Source organism: Mustela nivalis (genome assembly GCF_964662115.1).
Source record: "Mustela nivalis genome assembly, chromosome: 2".
Lineage (NCBI taxonomy): Eukaryota > Metazoa > Chordata > Mammalia > Carnivora > Mustelidae > Mustela > Mustela nivalis.
The window spans coordinates 178,023,240-178,045,337 of record NC_139021.1 but is presented as its reverse complement, the minus strand read 5'-3'; the positions used below and the strand labels follow the sequence as shown (position 1 = coordinate 178,045,337).

The 22,098-nt window shown below is 52.8% G+C and overlaps 1 protein-coding gene across 14 annotated transcripts in view; it reads right to left on the bottom strand.

Moving 5' to 3' along the window:
* Window positions 1-4,373: 4,373 nt before the first annotated feature.
* TACC2 (transforming acidic coiled-coil containing protein 2) overlaps window positions 4,374-22,098 on the bottom strand; it is a 202,654-nt gene continuing 184,929 nt past the window's right edge. For all 14 annotated transcript variants that reach the window (XM_082722662.1, XM_082722668.1, XM_082722669.1 and 11 more), the window contains 7 exons: window positions 19,497-19,640; window positions 18,908-18,984; window positions 15,020-15,063; window positions 9,037-9,197; window positions 8,745-8,851; window positions 8,252-8,372; window positions 4,374-4,923 (listed from right to left, as the gene is read on the bottom strand). In XM_082722662.1, coding sequence (XP_082578788.1) covers window positions 4,858-4,923; window positions 8,252-8,372; window positions 8,745-8,851; window positions 9,037-9,197; window positions 15,020-15,063; window positions 18,908-18,984; window positions 19,497-19,640 — 720 coding nt within the window. In that variant the 3' untranslated portion in view covers window positions 4,374-4,857. The remainder of the gene's footprint in view (window positions 4,924-8,251; window positions 8,373-8,744; window positions 8,852-9,036; window positions 9,198-15,019; window positions 15,064-18,907; window positions 18,985-19,496; window positions 19,641-22,098) is intronic.

Below are 22,098 nucleotides of genomic sequence, written 5' to 3'. Positions count from 1 at the left end.
GCCTCACTGCACCATAGGGAATGGGGGAGGAGCTTTGTCTAGCCCCACCTCGTTGACCTCCACGTTGTGTTCCCCACTCCTAATAAACCCCAAAGATGTGAATTCTCTGTATTCTGCCTTGATGCTCCAGCCGAGGGGACGCAGGAGCCCGGCCACATGCAGGAGCCTGGGGAGAGGCCACAGGTCTGCTGAGGGCAACACATGAAGACCAGGCAGAGCGGAGCCCCTCACTCACACCCACCCAACACTGCGCCCCCCGGGGAGCCCCACAGCCACTCCCAGCTACTGGACCAACAGCAAGGTTTCGTTGCCCATGAACACAGGAGCAGAGCCAGCCCGGGCTCAGGGCAGGCCTGCCGACCAGGACGTGACTGTGACCAGGAATGGCTGTGAGGACCCCTGCGGGCTCGGGGCCGCACTCCCTGCCCTGTGCCTTCTCTGGCTGCCGCCGTCTGACGGGCGACCTTACGCAGGAAGCTGTCGGCCGGAGGGATGCTAGGGACGTCGCAGGCACGGAAGAGCCGAGGCCCGTCCGGGCTGCCCCATCTCCAGGCCGTGTGGCTCCATCAAATCCCCAGGTTTTTAACCTCCAGGAGCCTCTGCTTCCTTCTTGTAAAACAGAGGTAACAGCAGCCCTTATTCACCAGATTGTCTCAAGGCCAGAGGGCGCAAACCCCAGGGAAGCCCCGGCGCCTTAAATGTAACAGCCTTTTCCTCCTGCCCACCCTGCCTGCCCTGCCCATGCGCACACCTGCACCCTGCCCTAGTCAGAACACCCCCCCCCCCCCGCCTGTTCTACTTTTCAAGCGGAATGTCCTGGAAAGCGGAGAGGCTTGGCTAGAAAACCTGAGCATCCTACCAGGGCCGACATTAAGTGAGAGAAGCACCGTCGGGGACCCTGAGCCCCCACTCAGGCCTGTCACCTTGTCACCTGTCCCATGCACAGCACGGATCACTTCTCTCCACGCCTGGAGTGGGTGGGGGGTGGGGGTGCTCCTGGCGTGGCCTTGGGTCAGACCTCTCCCCTCACACCTAACGGGGCTGAAGCCCAAACTTGAAAGACAAACAGCCTTCCTCCGCTGAGCGCCCCCATCCCGGGCACAGCGACCACCTCCCTCGTCTGCATCTCCTTCCCCATCTACTCTGTCTTCATGAGTAAACTTAGTATCTCAGTCACGTCCTCTGTAACTTGAGAGCCCTAAGGAAATGCTGAGCCAGAAAAAAAGGAAAAAAGAAAAAAAAAAAAGAAAATGATGTTCAAACTTCAGGATTTTAACTGACTTGGCAAACTGAATTTCTAGGAGCCGCTAAGAATCTCAAAGGTTGTCACGCGGGCCGCCGGGGAGCTGGGATGGGGGTCGGGTGCTCCCGTCTCCTGCTCTTCCCACTCATTCAGCAGCTGAAATAGCCCTCAGCAGCCGTCACATGCGTGCGTCTGCAAACGCGTGTGGCATTCTAGAAAGTGAACGCAGGACCAAAAGCAGCTGATCTCAACCCACAGGGGTTCCCATGGCCGGCACTCTGCGGGTAGGTCTCGCGAGGGAGCCTGGCACCCCGCGGGCCTGAAGCTCAGGTGGGGGCTGGGCATCCTTTCAGACAGCCAGGAAGCCCAAAGACAGACGGACGCCTCGAAGGTTATATACTGAGTATGTGTGTGTATTGAGTATGGACGGGGGAGGCTGTGTATTTTAGTACAACCGTAGTGAAGGCCTATTTGGCCATCAGTTTCCCAAACTTTAAAAATGTGTATAACCCTTATGATGCCCGGGAACAGGCCTGGCACGCCTGCGGGGCCTTGCTGGTCTCCTGCGGATCACAACTGGTTTTGCCGAAAATCAGTGTCACAGTGGCCACACGTGATGGAACAGGAGAAAACAGGCCCACGCCAGAGTCAGTCTGGACACACAGAGAACCTGAACCTCACAAACCACAGAAAGGACCAAACAGCCTTCCACCCTGGCTAACAGATACCAGAAACTACTGCTTCTTTACCAGTAGGTTTGACCTTGGTCTAGATGAGAAGTGCTGAGATGCCCCACCTGAGAACGGCCTGCCCGGAGAGCATCCAGCACGGACCAAAGCCCTGCTTCCTTCTGCCCACCCCCCCCCCCCCCCCAAGCAGCGGACTCAAGCCCGGTACCTCCTGCCTTCCTCACCGTGGCCCCGCGGCTCCCCCTGGCGGCTGTCCTCCCTCACTGCAACGAGCCGCACAGCCAGTTTGCTCAGCGCACGTGTTCCTGGTGGCCTTTGGCTGGAGTAGTGACAGCCGTCACCCAGGTTATCCGCTTTAAAAATTCAGCCCAAGGAAAACTCGTGTTCATAAATGCATGCACGTAAGGAAACTCAACGCAACGCGCGTGCATATAATGACCGCAAACCACTGGTCTCTGTGTAAATGTCCATCAGCGGGCGGCTGCTTACACGCGTTTTGTGACCATGAAACACACACAGTCAAAATGTCAAAATGGTGACAAAAAGGTGTATTTATTTACAGAAAAGTCTACATCACATGATGGTTACATTCTAGTATCACATGAAAAGAGGGTTTATAAAACGGTGCACAGGGGCACTGCAGAACTCTAACGAATCCTGCCTTTATAAAGATACATATTTCATACACTGAGAAAAAAGTATAGAAAAATCAATATAAAAACATTCACAGTTATTATTGCTTGGTTTGGGGATTATGGTTGGTTTTTTTTTTTCTTACCTGCATCTCTAGACTTTTTAGCAGTGGGAAAAAGTTTTTTTTGAAGATTTAAAGAGAAAGAATGTGTACACACGAGTGGGGTGGATGGAAGAGAGACAGAGGGAGGGTGAGAGAGAGAGAGAGAGAGAAAGAGAATCTCAAGCAGACCCAGCACTGAGTGCAGAGCCTGACGTGGGGCTCGATCCCATGACCTGAGCCAAAATCAAGAGTGGGCTGCTCAACGGACTGAGCCACCTGGGCACCCCTGGGAATGTTTTACTTAGGTAATAAGAAAAAAGGAACTTTCAAGAGCTAGGGGCTGGGCTTTTCTGAGAACACAGCTGAGAGCAGAATCTGGGGTGAGTGTGGAGGAGGGGTTTGGTCTGGACAAGGGTGCATTGGGGTGAGGGGACACAGCTGTGCCCCAAGGAGGGGAGACTGGGAGAGGGGACCCAGCAGAGGTGGCTGGGCAGTGGGAGGAGGCCAACCCCTGGCCATCTCAGGGTCCCTGCCAGGTGGGGTTCAAGGGGGAACAAGAAACGGGCATTCTCTCCTTGTGCTGCCTGGGGTACCTGCCCCACCGGCGTCGCGTCGGCTGGGCCCGAGGAGGGCACCCGGAGCCGAGGGCCACCAGGGGCTCAGGGCTGCTTTCCAAGCTCACGCTGCACACCACACCCCCCACAGGCACACTTGGGGGGGGGGGCACAAAAACGCTTCCAGCACTGAACCCCGCTAGCTGCGAGTGTGCCCTTATGTGGAAACGGAGTCTTCATAGATGTAATTGAAAATGCGGGGCGGAGATCATCCTGGATTTGGGATGGGCCTGAAATCCGGAGAGCGGTGTCCTTACAAGAGAGGGGACAGGGAGCTGAGCACAGAGGTGACACGAGTGACGCAGCCACCGGCCACTATCCAGAAGCTGCGAGAGGGGCAAGGAAGAGGCTCTACCTCAGAGCCTCGGCGAGTGGGGGCGGGAAGGGGGGAGAGAAGGGGGGGAAGTAGGGGAGGAGAGTGGGGGGAGTGTGGGGGAGGCGAGAGCCGCGGGTGCAAACCCCAAAGGCACTCTGATCTGGGACTTCTGGCCTCTGGAACTGTGAGAGGAAACATTTCTCCTGCTGAGTATGTGATGTCGGGGCAGTCCTAGGAAACGAAGACCTCTTCCCACCAGTGCCCCCCAGTGACGCCCGCCCGTCAGCCTGGGGGCTCCAAGGTGAGAAGCAGTTAAGGAATCTAAGGGCGGGCGCGACCCGATTTCCTCTCCGACGCGGCCGTGCTACGTGTCTCCCACGGGAAACCGCTCGCCCGGGCCTGGTCCGTTGGCGGGAACTGGGCGACATTTTCGTGTTGATGGTCACACGCTAAGGAACACACAGGAAGAGGGACAGCCTGCTACTTCCTGGACCCAGTCAAGGGAAATAGACATTCCCGCCGAAACTCACAGAGGCTTTGTAAAAACAAAACATACGCCAATTCAGAACACCCCCTTAACCATTTAAGCAGCAAGTCGAACCTTCCCATTAGCTTCCATCTCACGAGCAGCCACGATAACGGAGGAAATGTTCTTGAAGCCCCAGACAAAGAAGGGAGCTAGACAGAGAAGAGGGAAGGGCCAGATCTGATACGATTTTAACAAAGGCCAGAAAAGACTCAACCCTTCCCAGAAAAGAAATCATAACCACACGTATTGCCAAGATCCAAAGAAAAAAAAAATTTATTTACAATAGAGAATTTTATTCGAAACATGCATTTTTTTTTAAAACAAATCAGCAAATGCAGATCAAGTTTACACTCCTTAAGGCAAGAGTCCCTGTGCAAGCTGTACATGTTCATATTAAATCCAAAAGCCGCTCACCCTGGGAACTCATGTACAAAGGGCAAGGCCAAGGTCAGCGACTTGTCTTTTATTAGAGAATCAGACAATCTCCCTGATACAGGAACTCTGAGGTCAACTTGCTATGAATTTATACTAAGAAAATGCAAACCAATAGCAAGAAATTCTGATAGTCTCCTTAGTACTGCATACAATCAAATCAACGTTATTTAGAAAGGAAATACAGTAGTGCATACGAAAAAGTGAAGACAGAGCCTGTCCGACGTAACCAGAGGGACAGCAGGGAGCCGACGGTCATATTGCACGCAAGGGTCAAGTCCAAACATTTGGTTCAAAGTTAGCTTTTCCCCATTTTGGCAATCAGTTCATCACAAATCTTGGTGAGTTCCTCTATCTCTTTATTCTGAAAGTGAAGACAAAAAAGAAAGAGGTTGCTGAAATCTCCTGGCTGTTGGAAATCAAGCCCAACAGAATGAGCTTTGGCTTCTGGGTCCTCCCTGAAATTATCTAACGCAGGGAGAGAAGTGACATGGAGACACATCAACTAAGCACACATCCCAACTCTACCTGTGACCTTGAGCAAGTTACATAACCGGAGCCCTGGTCTCCTTATCTCTACCATGTGGAGGATGGCGTCTCTCTCTCTGAGAAGGGAGTGAGGCCGGAAGGTAAATAAAGCTCCCGAGCACAGTGACCAGTGCCAGGCAAAGGCTTCAGTGGTTTGGGTTTGCTTGTTTTTGCCTCCGAAGGATGTGGACACAAAAGGTTGGTCCTGGGTGAGCTCTTGGGTGGTTTACTTGAGAAACGCCACCAGGAGGAGGTAAGCGATTCTACTTGAATAGGGTTGCTGGCATTATTTAAGAGGACCCCCAATGAGGGGGTGCTGTGGGTACAGGGGGGTCGAGCAGGGAGAGGGGGGAGATGAAAGATGGCGTCAGGTGCTCCTTGCGCCAGGTCCTGCCCTTGCCTGGAAGCAAGGGAGGCCAACCACACGCTCATCTCGCACCAACGATCTGGAAACACCGTCCACACTCTAAGTACTGGGATCCAAAGGGCTGAGTCCATTCTGAGGCAGGTCAGGCTTTGCGCCGATGCAGATCCGCTTCAACCACCGGTGTCGAACCGCGTTCTTCAAAGAGGCTAGATCTTTCTGGTATCCCAGGAACCTACTGCAGCCAGTTTTTTTGAGGTCCCTGCAGAAGGTGAGTCTTAACCACAGGCCTCTCCCCTGAGACTGTACTGATGCCCTTCCTTGGAAACCGTGGAAACTTCCTGAGACACGGCGCCCGGAACCATGCGTCCTGTGTTTCCAGGCTGGGCTCCGGGCACCACCTGTGACTGTGACCGTATTGGGAAGAGCCGGGAAGTCCCCAGTAGAAGAGGAACGCAGTCCTCACTGCAGTGCAGCCACCAGCCCCGCCAGAAGAGAAACATCTGGAACAACAGCTTGGCTTACGCCCTTCTAGAGTCTCCAGCCCCAAGAGGCTCGATTCTGAGAGGAGCTGAAATGTCTGTTGGAAGACATTCTGCGGGAACGCGGCTCCAACTGTGAATCCTGGAAGGACTCTTGCCACGACGGCATCTGCTGGAGCGGCTGATGGGGACTTTTCAACCTCCCGTGTGCCCGGCACCAAGCTAACCACGCCCCAGGCTAGCCCCGCTGAGCTCTCACAACAGGGCCTTCATGGGAGCCCCTGATATTTCCACTTTCCAGTGAGAAACCGAGGCTCAGAGAGGTTGAGTTGTGCTTAATTTAAGGTCACACAGCAAGTCAGAAGCGGCAAGCCTGGAGCGTGAAGTCAGGCTGGCCTGGGCCCTGGATGACTTTGCTGTTTTACTTGTTAAACATAACATCCAGCGACTGACTGCGAGGTACCGTCAGACCCACCAGCTACGGACTCCTGGAGGTTCTCCAAGCTCCACCTCGGCGTGCCGGCCCCCCACCCACACACGGCTTTCGTGCAGCTCAGCTCGCTGGGCTTCCAGCACCCCAACTGGGCAAAATGCCCAGCGCCTCCACTTAAGGACAGCCTGGGGTGGGGGGAGTCATGCTTCTGAAGCTCTTTACAACAGAGACCGACCCCTCTGTCCCACTCAGAGAACTTTACGGAGAACGTGTGTGACGAGCCCATTGCTCCTCGGTTTCGGTCTAAGACAGAATTATATTTGCAGATCTGTTTGTATCTTTTCTGTTCTCCAAAACCACGCAAGCCACCTTGCCTGCTTCTTTGTCTTTCCGTTGCCCAGAACACTCAGCGTCGCCTTCGTCCGGCAACTGGAAGGGTCTGAACAGGCCAGGTTGCCCAGAACACATCTACCCTGGCTCCGGGTTTAGCTCTATTATTTCAGCCAACACCGGGTGCAGTTCAAACACCATCAGATCCGGACGGAACTGGGAGGGAACAAACGTGCCGCCGCCTTTCTCACCTGGAAACACGTGCTGCGAGCTCACTGCCTTCCCCCCGAAATGATGGGGGCAGGCGCTCCTTACTTGAAATACGGATGGGGTGAGCAAACGCTCGTGTTTGACGGCCCCGGCTCTGGGCTCGCGGCTTGAACAAGGCTCAGAGCCGGGAAGACCGAGGCAGTCGAAGAGATCCGGCGTATTTGACACAGTCCCGCCTCCACCCTTCTTTCCGTTTCGAGGGACTCTTCCCAGACTTCAGGTTTCAGCCTCCAACATGACAAACACACACAACCTGAGGTCAAGTGTGAGGCTTGCGGGGGTTATCACGGACGGCAGGGGGTGGGGGGTCCGAGGCTTCTGAGTCCCAGGGCTCGGTCCGTGACATCATTTAGGTGAACTGAGAGATAGTATGTGCCCACTGCTTGGCCCAGACCCACCTTGGGACCACGGTCAGTCCCCATGGAACCTGGCTGGGTAGGTGCACAGGAAAAGGGCCAGAGGCTGCTGGGCGCTTCTGGGTCAGCAGAGGCCATCGGGGAGACACGCTGGCCTTCAGATGCCATCAGTCTATAAAGGACGTCATCCCCCCCCCAGCCATGACTGCCCTTTAAGGTCCAAATGCACGAGAAGTGACACTACCCCAGGCCACCAGACTCTCCGATTACCATCCAAGGGACTCCTAAGACTCAGTAAACCAACCAGGATGCGGTCACTTCTCCAGAAACTCCCTTTTTAGAAATGCACTTAGGGAAGGGGCTGCCTGGCCCGCTATAATCTGGATTCAGGCTCGCGAGGCACTGCTGGGCGGAAGCGGCTTCTTGTTCAGATGCCCAGGGAGAGGGTATATGGGGTACACTGGGCGCTGGACCGGAAATCAGGACAAGCTGGAGGACCTCAGGAGGGACCCCCCCATCTATGGATACAGGAGGACATCTGGGGGCCCTTTTGACCCCAGTGTGGCCTGGGGGTTACCCCATTCCCTCAGCAGTAAGCATGCTGGGGAGGGTTAAAGTACTCTGGCACCCTGCAGATACTCGGTGAATGTGTGACGGGTGAACGCGGACAAGGAATGGACAGACAAGGAATGGACACCGGCCCTAAACCTCGGAGCAATTCCAGGACAGGCAGGCAGGAGGACAGCCTTGGGGCTGGCATTACACAAAATCTTCTAGAGGGAGGACAAGCATAGGCTCCCAGGGTCTAAAGCTGTCCCGGGAGCTGCAGAGCACACAGGGAAGCCCAGCCTCTGCTTCTCTGAGGCTCTGGCCAGACCCCCGCCGCCTTCAGGCCTCTGCCCCTCCACCCCCCAACCCTTGGCTGTTACCTTCTGCTCCAGCGTCCTCTCCAACGCGTCCACACGAAGCTGCTCCTTCCGCAGACTGGCCTGGTAGGCAGCCTGCTCCTGCTGGGCCTTGCCTCGGACCTGCGCGATCTCGGCGTTGGCCCTGCGGAAACAGGGTGAGGGGGTGCTCAGAAACGACCCACCTCCCCGGGAGACCCCTCCCACCTTGCCCCTCCCAGCTCTGGACACCCGGCACTGTCTGGCTCCTACCACTGGGGGCCTGGTTCGGGAGCCCACGAGCACGCCCTACTGCAACCCCATTCCCGTGATGCAGAGGTGCTCTGGGCGGGTGTCCTGGAAATGACATGTGTCTTCTGCTTATCAAAATGCTGAGAAGACACTCTTATCACAAGTCACCCCAAAAAACACAAACGGATTATCCGCCTTTCCCCAGCCAGCGGGAGCGGTGCCACGGGAGCGCCTGGCCTGCGGGGCTGCTGAGAGGCCTCTGGGGGCCGCCCGGGGGCCGCGTTACCTGTCCAGCTTCTCCTCCGCGTGCACCTTCAGGGCCTGGTACCTCTGCTCCTCCTTCTTCACGCGGGACAGGTACTCCTGGGCACACTTCTTCAGCACCTCCTCATTCTGACGGGACAGAGGACAGAGGTTGCGCCCACAGAAGAAACACCCCAGGTGCTGGGAGCCCCGAGAACTCCCTGATGCCTGCTGAACCCTGGGCCGCCAAGTCCTGGCCCCTGTAATCTCTCCCAGCCGGCTCCCACGTCTCCGAACCCCGGCCCAGCGTCCCGCTCTGCCCGGCGCCAACACACCTTGCGGAAACCCTCGAGGACCTCCTTCATCTTCTCGTATCTCCTGAAGAGGTCGGCCAGAGACTTCTCCACAGAGTTCAGGTCGGACAGGGCTTGCTCCTTCTCCAGGACCAGCTGCTGGACAGTCTGGTGGGAGACGGACTTCTCCCTCTGCTCATCCTCTGTCAAGAGACACAAGGATCCAGACAATGGGGCTGGGGGCTCCCAACCCGGTCTTGGGGGCAGCCGGGGCCTCAGACCCAACTCAGTCTGAGCAGCAGGACATCCCGGACCGGGGACAGACCCACCTCCCAAGCCCACCCAGACTCTGCTTCTAAGAACAACACCTGCGGCCCCAGCATCCCGGGGCTGGGCCCTTGCAGTGCAAGATAGGATGGAAACTAGCCACGGATCTTGAACCTGGTCACTGCAGACCCTTAAGAATCCACATTCGAGGCCCCATGGAGTCTGTTTGGTTGATGGCAGCAAACAGATCCCTAGGGGGGTAAATCAGACTGAATTCTGAGATGACCAATATTGCAAGGTGCCGCAGTCTGAGCTCCAAGGAGCAGGCCTTTCTGGGTGTGATCAAGGTAAAGAGACGGTTGTTGGAAAAAAAAAAAAAAAAAGAGACGGTTGTTGGGAAACAGAAAAGATTTCTTCATCCTGAAAATATCCCACGAACCGAAGCCCACATCACAGTCCTGAAACTCTGCGTCGCCCAGAAAACGGACATCTCCTTTGACACAGCAAATGTCAGCTCTGAGAAAAAATGGAGCTCTTTTTGGCAAAGGGAATGTCTCAGTTACATACAAGAGAATTAATTCTGGCGCAGTTCAGAGTGGTTGATCCTAGTAAAAGGATCGCTCTATCCCCGACCCCACCTCTCTGGGCGGCCACCCGCTAACACTCTCCCCCAAACGGCTTGCTACCAGCTTACATTTACGGGAGAGGCCTTCTCTGCCCACGCCATATGAAGGACCCTTTCCCACACGGCACCATCTTTTGTGTGCTGACCCGTTCGTCTCCCGTCTGGGTGGGTGAGGAAACTTTTGCTCCCATCTGTCTGGACCCTTAGGGGCCCCGCACTGGACAGTGTGGGGAGGAGAAGCCCCCGCTCAGAGCTCTTGGGGGAAGGAACCCTGCAGAGCTGTCCCTCCATCAGCCCCAGGTCACCTGGGTGGGGATCCTACCGCCCAGGACTGCCTCCAAGGGCTGGCTGCCAAAGGGCAGATAGCTCTGGAAATGACAGACGTAACAGCAGCAACCAGGGCCCACCCAGCTCTTGCACGAGTCTGGGGCCCTGCTCCCTGTCCTATTCATGGGACACTCCTAGACCAGCACTAGGCACCAAACTGAACTTAAGTCCAAACTCAGTCACCGGGCTCCAGCTCAGAGCCCCCCCCCAGGGTCCTCCCTGAGCACTGGGAATGAAGTCTAAACTCCAGGGATGCCTGGGTGGCTTAGTCTTAAGGTTAAGCATCTGCCTTCAGCTCAGGTCATGATCTCAGGGTCCTGGGATTGAGCCTCACATTGGGCTTTCTGCTTACTGGGGAATCTGTTTCTCCCTCTCCCTCTCTCTTGTGCTCTCTCTCAAATAAATAAAATCTTTAAAACAAATAAGAAATAAAATAAAATCTAAACTCTAGCCCCACCTGCTCCAGCTAGGCTGGCCGGCACACCCCCCAGGCAGTCCTGCCTCAGGGCTCAGCAGCCCCAGAGCTCACTCATTCCAGTCCCTGACATCAGGCCACCTCCCCAAAGGAGCCTTCCCAAGCACCCTCGGGGAACACCTCCTCCCTACTTTCTAGTCCATCAGACTGGCCATTTCTAGCAACGGCCAGACATGCAAGCGCGCTGTCCGCCCAGAATGCACGTTGCAGGAGTCTGTTTTGTCCACTTCTCTATCCTACAGTCTAGGACAGTGCCTGAGTCACAAGATACCCCAACACATCCATGCTGGGAAGGGTGGAGTGGAGGCCGGCCACAGAGCCTGATCCAAACCCCAAGCCGCGCTCATGGCCAAGTTTCTCCCCCGAGCTCCCTTAGAAGCAGAAGGCAGCTGGGGGATTCCGGAGGGCACCAGTGATGAGCACCAGCCACAGCACCGAGTGCTGAAGCACCATCTGGTACCTGAAACTTGTATCACACTGTATGTTCACAGACTGGAATTGAAATAAAAACTTTAAATAAGAAAAAAAAAAAAAAGCAGGATGCTGCTGCTTTGGGTTCTTTCCCTTAGATTCCTGATAGACACTGTCCTGTGCCCTGAAGTTAGACCTATTCTTGCTGCGTGCTGTGGAGGAAGTGCCCAGAATGGGGGTGGGGTGGCGGGCACATCCTGGGTTCCAGTCCGACAGGTGTGCGGTGTGGCCGAGACTCTGCATGGGGGACAACCTCCCCGATGACAGTGAGGCAGCGGGTCTTGGGGAAACGCCTGGAGGGTCAAGGGCCCAGAAGATGCCTGATGTAACCTCCACCCCTGCCTCTCAGAGCTCCTGCTACCAAGATGGAGGTGGAGGACCCAGGAGCCAGACCCTGAAGGCCCCGGTTCCATCCTGGCTCTGACACTTCCCGGCCTGGCCACCCTGGGCAGGGTTTGTAACCTCCCCGAGTTTCAGCCTCCAGAGCTGAAAGAGGGGTTCATGGTATTTATCTCACGGCATTTGGGGAAAGATGACATGAAAATGTATATAAAGCCTTCAACACTATAAGAACCTAGATCAGTGACCTGTTACTGACAGCATCACTGTCTCCCCAAACTGGCGTGATGTCCCACTACAGTGACTTCCAAAGGGGAAGCTTTTAACACATAGCGAGAACCAAACTGCCAGGGGCTGGCTTGCCATTCCTAGGCTCCCCGCAGAAAAGACGCTTCAAAGGTTCACTAGCAACCCAATGCTGATATTTATTCTTTGGGTTTCAGCTGCTTCCTTAGTCCTCGGCACATTCTGGGCTGATCTGAGGCCATGTATACATTTCACTTGGCTCGAAAAAAGCCATTTATCACACGGAGTCCATCTGATTTCCTGGATCTGAGGCTCAGCTGGCCTCAGGTTTCCTGTCCTCCCCATAAATGTTTGTAAAAATAGAATTTCCCGGTTCCCAGGATACCAAGGAGGTGCGGCTGCATCGCCAATTTCTGTAAATTATGAATGCAGTCAGGTTCTTCAAATCAGGAAATCAGCCCCAAACTCCAAAGACTCTAGCCTCAACCACAAAACAATGCCCCTGGAGAAGTTTCTGGCTTTTTCAGGCAAAATATGATTAAATCACGTGGGGGGATGGGGGAGAAATGCAGCAAATACACAAGAGCAAAAGTAACAAAAACAGAAACCAACCAACCAACATGGGATGCAATGGGCAGGTGTCAAATGAGGTGAAAAGCATTTACTTACCAGGCTTGCCTGTTTGTTTTGCAAGCAAAGGGCAAGAAGCAACAGAAAATGGAAGCAAAACAGAGAATCAGAGCAGTTGTTAGGAAAGCAGGAAAAAAAAAAAAATCAACTGCAACAACCTGGAATGCAAAAAGCACAGAGGTCTCTTTTTTCGTTCTGAATCCCAAATAGTCAATATTTGAATTCGGTTTAGTAACATGGCACGAGAGCGGACGATGACGGCAGGACAGATGTCACGCTGGCGTGGAACGTCGGCGAGGGTTACATGAAGGCCAGAGAGCCGGGCGCAACCAGGAGGAGCTCGCGGAGGTGGGGTGGAACCTGGTTTTAACTGCAAAAGGGCTACTGACATTCATCCCTCCCTCCACTGCCAAGCTCCTGGGGGCTGAGTTTTCCATCCCACCAGGGCGAAAACCAGAAGAGACAAGGGACCCAAGAGCCACGTGGATGTACCTCCGCATACGGAGACTCACGGCCCCCCCAGAAAGGAAGCAGGTGCCGCCCACGGCGACAGCGAGTCCCTGCAGTGCCTCAGCCTCAGGCTGTCCTTTTGCAAGGTGACGAGGACCTCAAAACCCGCGGCAGCCCTCATCAATGCCCTGCAGTGGTGACTGATGGGATGACAGCCACCGACGTGCCACCTGATGGACGAGGCCTGAGCAGTGGCTGATGCCGACCCTGGAGGTGCACGAGGATGGGGAACCGGGGGCGGACAGGCGCTGTCCCACCCCCCCCGAGTGGCAGTGCCACTTGCCGCTGGGGACGCTGGAGGGGTCTCCCGGAGCCGTCGGGAGTGCTCAAACACCCCTAAACAGGAAAATGCTCGGAGGGGTGAGATCACACCTCTTGCGAGGGGCCCTCAGGCCAAATATACCAGGTCTCCCGGGGGGGGGCGAGGGGGCTGGGGTGCTGAGGGTGGGCCTGCGCGGCCCCAACCTCGGGAGTCAGGGTTCTGCGCACTCCGCGTTCTTCCAACTACTCTCACCTGCAAATACGCTGCGAGGGAATCAGAGCCGAATCGTGTTTTCTGTCCAACAGGGACAGACAACTTGCACCAGGCAGACACTGCCTGCTCTTTGGTTTTCAAGAGGGAACGTCTGCTTATCTCCAAACTGTCGGCAGATGCGTAACCGACGGCTCAGGGCAGCTTCTCACAGGGGCAGAGGCTCGTGCCCTTGTCCCCCCATCTCAGTGCTGGCCCAAGTGTCCTCACCGAGAGCAAAAATAGCAGCATCGAACTCAGACGCGGAAAGCTATTTCCAGATGAGCCACTGTAGGTCTGGGGGCATTTGCACAACCCGAGACTCCAGGAGGCCAAAGGCTGGGCTCAGCGTGCCAAACGCTGTAGGTTGGAAGGCATAAATCCTTCTCCCTGATTACGTTTACAGGCAGTTTTGGTTCCAAGAGTTTCATTTTTTATCTCATCCATATGTATTCATAAATTCTTATACCGATTTAATAAAGAGGCTTCATTTGATAGAAAGCATATACCATGAACTGATCCTTAGGAATACCCCAGTGGGCTTTCTCTGAGATCTGGGAGAAATGGCCTTTATTATGATACATCAAAATTAAAGCCCCTTTGAATAGAAAGCACTCAGCTGTCGGCCTCTTCACCATTCCCAAGCCTGCTCTCATATTTATTCTGGGACAAGCCAGAGGTGTGGTGTGACTTGTATCCAAACGTTTGAGAGAGAGGAATCCTCTGTTAACCCAGCATCCAGCTTTAACACAGAAACTGGTTTGCAGAGAGCTGGGATTTTTTTTATTCCGAAGTCCGTAGGAGTGAATTTTTTTTTTTTTAAACCGGTATCACGGACCTAAGCAGCAAATTAAATAGAGAAACAAGTATCTTCACGCTACCACTCCCCTGCCAGGTCATAACATCATTTCTGAACAGTGATCTTCAGTGTAAAAACAGGCTTAGAACTTCTGCAGGATCTCATCTCATTATCATCATTTTTTTAAAGAGTCAGGTTTTTAAAAAAGAGTCTCTTTTTAAAAAGAGTTTTTAAAAAAGAGTCTCTTTTTTTAAAAAGAGATGGTGACTTGAGGCCATCTTTTCGCACAGGCCAAGGCAGCGTCGGTACTGGCTTCCAGGGACTCTGGGTTAAGATGGATTCTGAGTCTGCGTCCATCTCCGGGAGGTGAGGTAAATCGCAGGAGGGCAGGGAGGGGTGGGGTGGGCAGCAGCGCTGACACGGGTCCCCCATTCTTGCCCGAGAACCCTGCATAAGGCTGAGGATTTTGTCACTTGAGTCTAAATCAGAGTTGAGGGATTTGATTCTTAGTCTCTCCCATGAACAAAAAACTCCCCCCAAATGTACAAGGAAATGACCCAAATCTGTTTCCCCATGAGGCTCAATGGTGGCCTTGGAGGTGACCGCCATGGCTTCCCACAGGCATGAATAACGCTAAGGGACATGCTCGTGTGTGTTCCCGAGAAGCCCCCAGGCTCACATTCTGGGATGCTTTGGTCTCTCCCTGAAGGACGTCATGTTCTAAGAGGGGCCCAAGATGAACACATGCAGAAAGTGTAACTTCAAAGCCCAGCCCAAAGGTTAGAAGCTTCGGGAAGGGCTGAGCCCACCCGTCACAACACCCACCTATCATCTGAGCGATGGTCTTCTCATACTCTGCCACTATTTTCCTGTAAAAGAAGCAAAAACATATTTGGAACCATGACAACAGGATGGTTTCTCATTAATACTACAGCCCAGGTGCTGGACAGCAGCAGCCTGACCAAGGTACTAGAGGGTCAAGTCTTATTTATTTGTCGTAGTTGGCTTACCCCTCTAGGTTCACCTCCAACCTGAACTCTCTTCTTGCATACCCAAGTAGGTTCATTTTCCCAGTGCAGGACTCTGAACACACCACACCTGGTGCAAAACCCTCAATGTGTCTCCACTGCCCACAGAGGAAAAAAAATAAGACTAACCCCTTCAGCCTGATAACCAAGCCCTCCACAACCCGAGCCTGATCACTCTCATCAAGCTTACCTCCTTCTCTGCCATCACGAACAAAGTGGTTCCATGAGAACAAATGAGTTTTTGTTGGCTCTGGGGTTTCTCGCCGCCATGACCTTCCCTGCTCTATTTCCAACTTTCATTGTCTTAGCTACTCCTCAAGGCCCAATTCAAATGCTGTCTCCTCCAGGAAACCTTCCCCGATTTCTCCTCTGAAATGCATGACATTTTATCTGACTCTTCTAAAACACCTCACACATCTGGAGTCATAGTACACAAGAAGGTCCTCAAGGCCCAGGGCCAATACTTAGTCACCTGTGTCAGGGGCCCAGGGATATGTGTCTTGGATAGCTTCATCAAACTGTAGCTACACAAAAGCATGAAGATCCCTTGCATTTAAGACTGCCTCACTGCTGCCCCCAGGCAGAAAAACCCAGGCGAGAAGAAGCCCTCTATCCAAAGTCAACCTTCTGGAAGAAAACTCTCAAAAAAGACTCGAGGGTTTCACCTACATTATCCAAGAGTTAGTTCTTCTCCATAAGAGAACCAAGAACTGCTAACCACCAACAGAGTCAGGACCTGGATTACAGCTGGTCCCAGACACTGGGGGCTCAGCTTACTCCCTGGTGTGGTGAGGATTACCCCACACCCTGACTTTCAGGGCCAGAGGGAGAATTAAATGAGGTTAAAAGGGGCAGTGAGCTAGGCTGGTGCCCCTTAAGGCTTGAACTTACAACTCCAAGATCAAGAGTCACATGTTCTACTGACTAAGCCAGCAGGAGCGATGGGTGTTACATACAACTGATAAATTACTGAACACTACATCTGACACTAATGATGTACTATATGTTGGCTAACTGAATTTAAATTAAAAGGACAGGGCGCCTGGGTGGCTCAGTGGGTTGGGCCGCTGCCTTCGGCTCAGGTCATGATCTCAGGGTCCTGAGATCGAGTCCCGCATCGGGCTCTCTGCTCAGCAGGGAGCCTGCTTCCCTCTCTCTCTCTTTCTGCCTGCCTGTCTACTGTGATCTCTCTCTGTCAAATAAATAAATAAAATCTTTAAAAAAATAAAATAAAAAAAAAATTAAAAGGACAGTGTCTCACTCAAGGGCTGACCCTCAACAAAAAAGGGGACCACACCACGGGCCCACTTGGGTTCTTTCTGAATCCTACACAGAAGCACAGCTCCCTGTATCCCTGAATCACAAAGCAGTGATGGACTTTTGAGGCTGCAAGGTCTAAAGCCCCCACTGCCAAGGACAGAGGCGGGACCACCGCAGGTAAGGGGTGTGTCCTTCCAGCGTAGGGAGGCAGTGGGGGGGGGGGACCCATGCTCCAGAGCTGCTTTGGTGGCACTGTATTTGCACTGTGTTCTCACAGCAAACCCAAGGGGTGGTGTCCTGAGGGTCCCCAGAATTGCTGATGGGAATACTGAGGCACGGGGTCACGCAGGAACCTTTCTAGGATTGACAGAGGAGCAGAGCTAGGATTTGAATCCAGACATCCGCCTCTGGAGCCCTTTCTACCGCCTCTGGAGCCCTTTCCACCCCGGATGCCTCACAGCCCCGAGGTGTTGAGATTCCTTCTTCCCAGAAGAGGCGGGTCAGGTAGAGCTACGCAAACACGCCCCACAGCAGCCAGGAGACCAAGCCCAACGGGCCGGGTCCAGCTCCAGAGGTGGACTTGGGGGCCTTCAAACACAAGGGCTGCTGTGCCGGCTGGCGAGACCCGAATCCCACCATCCTGGTTGGTAAGCAGCACCCCCCAAAGCTTCCAGAAATGGAACTTGGAGCCTTCCCAGCACGCCCCGCTGTCATGCCCAGAGTGCGCAAAAAATGACAGCCACGTAGCTCCCTCCTCCACTCCCCTACCCCCCCAAAAAAGGGAGAGAGAGAGAGAGAGAAAGAGAGAGACAAAAGAGAGGTTTTCAAATGATGCTACCGCAGGGCCCGAGTGTGAATGTGGACCCACTGAGAGTCACCTCCAGAAGTGGTCACAAAACACGTCAGGAGGAAGAAGGAACTCACAAGAGAATTTTCGGGAAGATACTATTTGACCTAGAAAACGGGATGGGATTACCTAAATCCTTTGTTTGCTCCTTAAAGCAGTAGCCAGGAAGACAGCCGCTTCTGATAATTGACCAGCAGCTGCCTTGCTGTTAAGTAACTAGAAAAGTACTCATTCCTCAACCCATTTAAAAAAAATTCTTCTATTCCCTACTTTCAAACTGTGAGCCTTAAAAAGGAAACAAGCCTATCAGAGATTTTTAGCATCGCACCAGATCTTCTGTCTTGTGAAAATGATCGTGCTCTAACTCCCATCTTCCCGTGCAACTGGAAAACCCATGTGCCCCTTCAGCCTGTGTGAAGAAAGGCAGCGGGGGCAAAAAATGAGCTGTGCCCCTGGCAGCCAATCTCAGACTTGGCGGCAGTAGCAGCCAGAACCCGGGATGGCCAGAGCAAAAGTTTGCTCCAGGTTTCTTTAAAAATGTCGCTTACAACAGTTTTTAAGATTACACCCCAAGGGTAAGTTCCAGCCCCAGAGATGGGTTTTTAGACTCTAAGATAATGATGAATCATGAAGGAAAATAAAGGGCCAAAATGTGCATCAGATGGGACAAGGAGGGAGCCAGGCCTCTGGGCACCGTGTGAAGAGTTTTGGTTTGGGAATCAGAAAAGTAGATTCAATTTCACAGACTTCTTCTTCTTCTTCTTTTTTTAAATATTTTATTTATTTATTTGACAGACAGAGATCACAAAAAGGCAGAGAGACAGGCAGAGAGAGAAAGAGGAGGAAGCAGGCTCCCCGCTAAGCATAGAGCCCGATGCGGGGCTCGATCCCAGGACCCTGGGATCATGACCTAAGCCGAAGGCAGAGGCTTTAACCCACTGAGCCACCCAGGCGCCCCAAATTCACAGTCTTCTAAGTAGAAGCTGGGGGAGCTTCCTACTCTTGGTTTCAGCTCAGGTGGTGATCTCAGAGTCGAGATCAAGCCCCACACCGGGCTCCAAGCTCAGCAAGGAGTCTGTGGAGTGTCTCTCTCCCTCTCCCTTGGCCCCTCCCAATTGTGCTCCTTCTCTCTCTCACATAAATAAATAAATCTTAAAAAAAAAAAAAAAAGATTTGCTGAGTTAAAGAGAGCGTAGAGTAATGTACATTTCCCCTTTGGAAGAAAACAAAGGCGTCTGTATAGGGACACATTCACACATTTGCAATCAGAAATGGAAAATTCTTGGAAGGCTACCCCAGCACGAGTGGACAGCAGCTACCTGAGGGGGATGGAATTGGAGGCTGAGTGGGAAAGAGATCTGGTTTTCGTTGCAAACGTATTTATTTGTTTTGCAGTATTTAGCTCAGGTGCATTATATTTTAATAACAGTAACATTACTAAAAAGACTTCCGTGACCAATGTAAACCTTGTCTTACGAAGAACAGGTAAGTCTTGGGAAGACACTGTTCATAGACCTCACCAGCTCTTAGAGACCGCAGGTAAGCAACCCCCCGGTACCAGGAAGCATCGCGTCTCACCTCATTTCCATCACTTCCCGCCTGCTTTCTTCGTATTTGTCCTTCCACTCGGAGACCTCTCTCTCCTTGGTTATGATCTGGCATCAGGGAGAAGAGAGAGGTGAGCCCCAGAAGTGTGAATTCAGATCTGAGCAATTCATGGACCCAAGATAAGGAGACATTGAATTAAAACTTCCTACACCAAACAATAATTGTATTGAGAGAATTTCCCAGAGCATGAGACAGAAATCAAGCAGATATCAGACTCTCAGAATGCCCCACCGGGGAGCAGCTACAGGCATGTGCTTTCTGTTATAGATCAAACAAGGCCACAGAGGCACGTCAAACAAGGCCACAGAGGCAAGTTAAACAATGGTGTCTAGGAAGATCAAAGACAGTTTGCTAAAGACGCCTCTGCCCATAGTGGTTGCAGGAGAAAGACTGTGTCCAAAGATGCTGGCCTTGTGGACTGTGGGTACATATATGCATACAGATATATATATGTGTATATATATATATATATATATATTCATTTACATGTGGCAGAAACCAGAGCTTTCCCAGGGCAACCAAAGCCAGCCTCCCCCAAGCCATACCCGTGGCACAGTACCTCCGCTCGAGCAATCCGGAGTGCGGAGTCCAGGTCGGGCTGCTGGAACAGAAGGCCTGCGGGCTTCTCCACCTCACTGGTCCCGATGCGGGAGTACAAGGCTGTTTTGGAGATGGAGACATCTGTTGGGTGAGCAGCTTCTCTCTGTGGAATGATTTTTAATTAAAAAAAAAAAAAAAAAAGTTAATATCGCTCCTATGACAAAGAGGATTTGCATTCATCCCCGCGTGAATGGGTCAGTTGTATGGTTTTGAAACAAAGAACATCCAAAGTATGAGAAAATGCTTGGACTGATGAGTGGGGAAAGGCCAGATCCGATCTATGGAAATCGATCATTTGGCACCTGCACCGGGCAGACAAAGGAGCTGATGGCAGGGGCCTCGCAGCTCCCCACTCTGGGAGTCCGGCATGTCTGCTGCCTGCTTATCACAGCCATCTATCACCCGCAGAGGCATTCAGGCACAAAGCTTAAGAACCAAGGCCATTTTCCAGCAGGCCCCACTTGCAAAATAAAAGCCTGAGGGTGAACTCTCATCTACATTTGCCTAGTTTTGAAGAACTGCAGATCTGATCATTTTTGTAAGACTGTCCGCATTTCAGTGTGGGGGGCGTGGGGGGCATGGGTTGAGCTCCCTCTGAAAGGATAGCCTGGCACAGAGCTTAACGTCCACCATACCGATCAACCGGCGTCACCTTCCAAAGCTAGTTTCTGGATGCCTCAAGGGAAGAGTTACTTTGCAGCTATGTTGCCTTAAGTCTGCTGTGACAACGGCAACACTGAAATCTGGGTCAATGACAGTATCCACATTTGCTGGTGAGACCCTCAACACCTGGTGGGATTCCCCACCCCCACACGACTGACACTGGTCTGACTGTCCAGGGCAGCCACGAGCCTCTTGGGAGGGAGGGGACAAGGGAGGAGAGGGCCGCGGTTACTCTCCCTCCCGCTGCACAGCAAGCTCGAGCCGTCTCCAGCACACCTGGAAGGCCATGTTGAGCATCATGGACCAGCACAGAGGGGCGGGGGGGTGGCCGGTGATCCAAGCCTGCAAGACACTCTCAGCCTAGCAGACTCTCAGTCCTATGCATTAACCTCCTGGTGGCCGGCACGGATGCCAGGGTAAACTACTAGAGTCCAGTTCGGTGTGGAGGCCTGGCGGTCTGCCCGTCAGAGTGTGACTGCAGCTCCCAGCGACAGTGGAAGAGACGTGAGCGGGGAGCACAGCAACAGGTGGCGGAGAGGGGTCTGCAGCAAGAACCGTGAGGCCCGGGAGTGGAAGCAGACGCGATTAAAGACCCAACAATGAGGGGGGAGGAGGCGCCCCTGAAGGCACTCTCTCTGTCATTGCAAGAATAGGCAGCCCCCCCACCCACCCAATTACAGAGAAAACGAACTTGAAACAACTTAGAAAACTCAGGCAGAAATGTAACGGATAGAACTGCAGAGGACAGGTTAGGCCCAGTTAGCTGTACACATGCACAGTGAAGGACGTGGTGTGGGGCTGTCCTAAAAAGGGGCCTGGATTTCCCTGGCTCTGGGGGTGGGGGTGTCCGTATTCTCCCTGTGCAGGAAGACCCTAATGATTACTCCGGTCAGAGAGGGGAGGGAGCATAGGCACCCCTGTTCTCCCAGACCCTGGAGATGTGCTCTCCGGGCCAACGGGACGCCATGATCTTTCCATCCTCAGGTCCTAAAGAAGCCCCCATTATAGGACATTTGACCAAGGCCCAGGGGCAGGCAGGCTGACCTCAGAAGAAAGGACGACCTCAGACCACAGGTGCAGAGGCTTCCTTGTGCTTGGGTTCATCTCTGCTGTTTGAAATGTTTTCAGGCCTCTACTTGTCATATGGGAAACTTTTCAGGAAGTAAACAGAAAATTATACCCAGAGGTCTTGTTTTCCACTCAGGTCAGGACCTCAGGATCATGAGATCAAGCCCTGCCTTCCTAGGTTCTGTGCTCAGCAGGGGGTCGGCTTGGGAGGCTCTCTCCCTCCCCCTCTGCCCCCACCCCCGCTCCCACTGTCTCTCTCAAATAAATAACTAAATGTTAAAAAAAGAAAAAAAGGAAGGAAAAAAGAAGTCATACCCAGACAATAAGACTCTACTTGTATTTATGGAGGAAATTCATAAACACAAGATTCTGGGAAGAAAAAAAAAAAAACTATTCATGTTACTTTTTAAGTAAAATAATGTGTCCTTTGAAAAAAATTAGAGTAAAATATCAGAATGGAAAGAACACCCACCAGCACCCAGCACTTCGTGGGCCTTTGGAAAATGAAAAAAAATGGAGGATTTAAGGGATTTGACCAAAAGGTTTCCCAGAATGAGATTCAATTCTGACTCCAAACAAGCCAGCTCTGAAGGGCGAGGGGAAATGTTGTAAACCTGACTTCATCACGCTGGGCAGAAATGAAATCCGACCAGGGCAGGAACTGGTGATCTTCAAGCTGCCTAAGTCCTTTGTACAACAAGGAAGGGAATGAAAACTGAATGCATTAATGAGCTTTCTAAGTAAACACAATGGTTAACCACCACATACAGTGACTCAGGACCACCTTTCACCCGGCCACCTGGTGTTTTCAATAAAGGAACAGATGACTT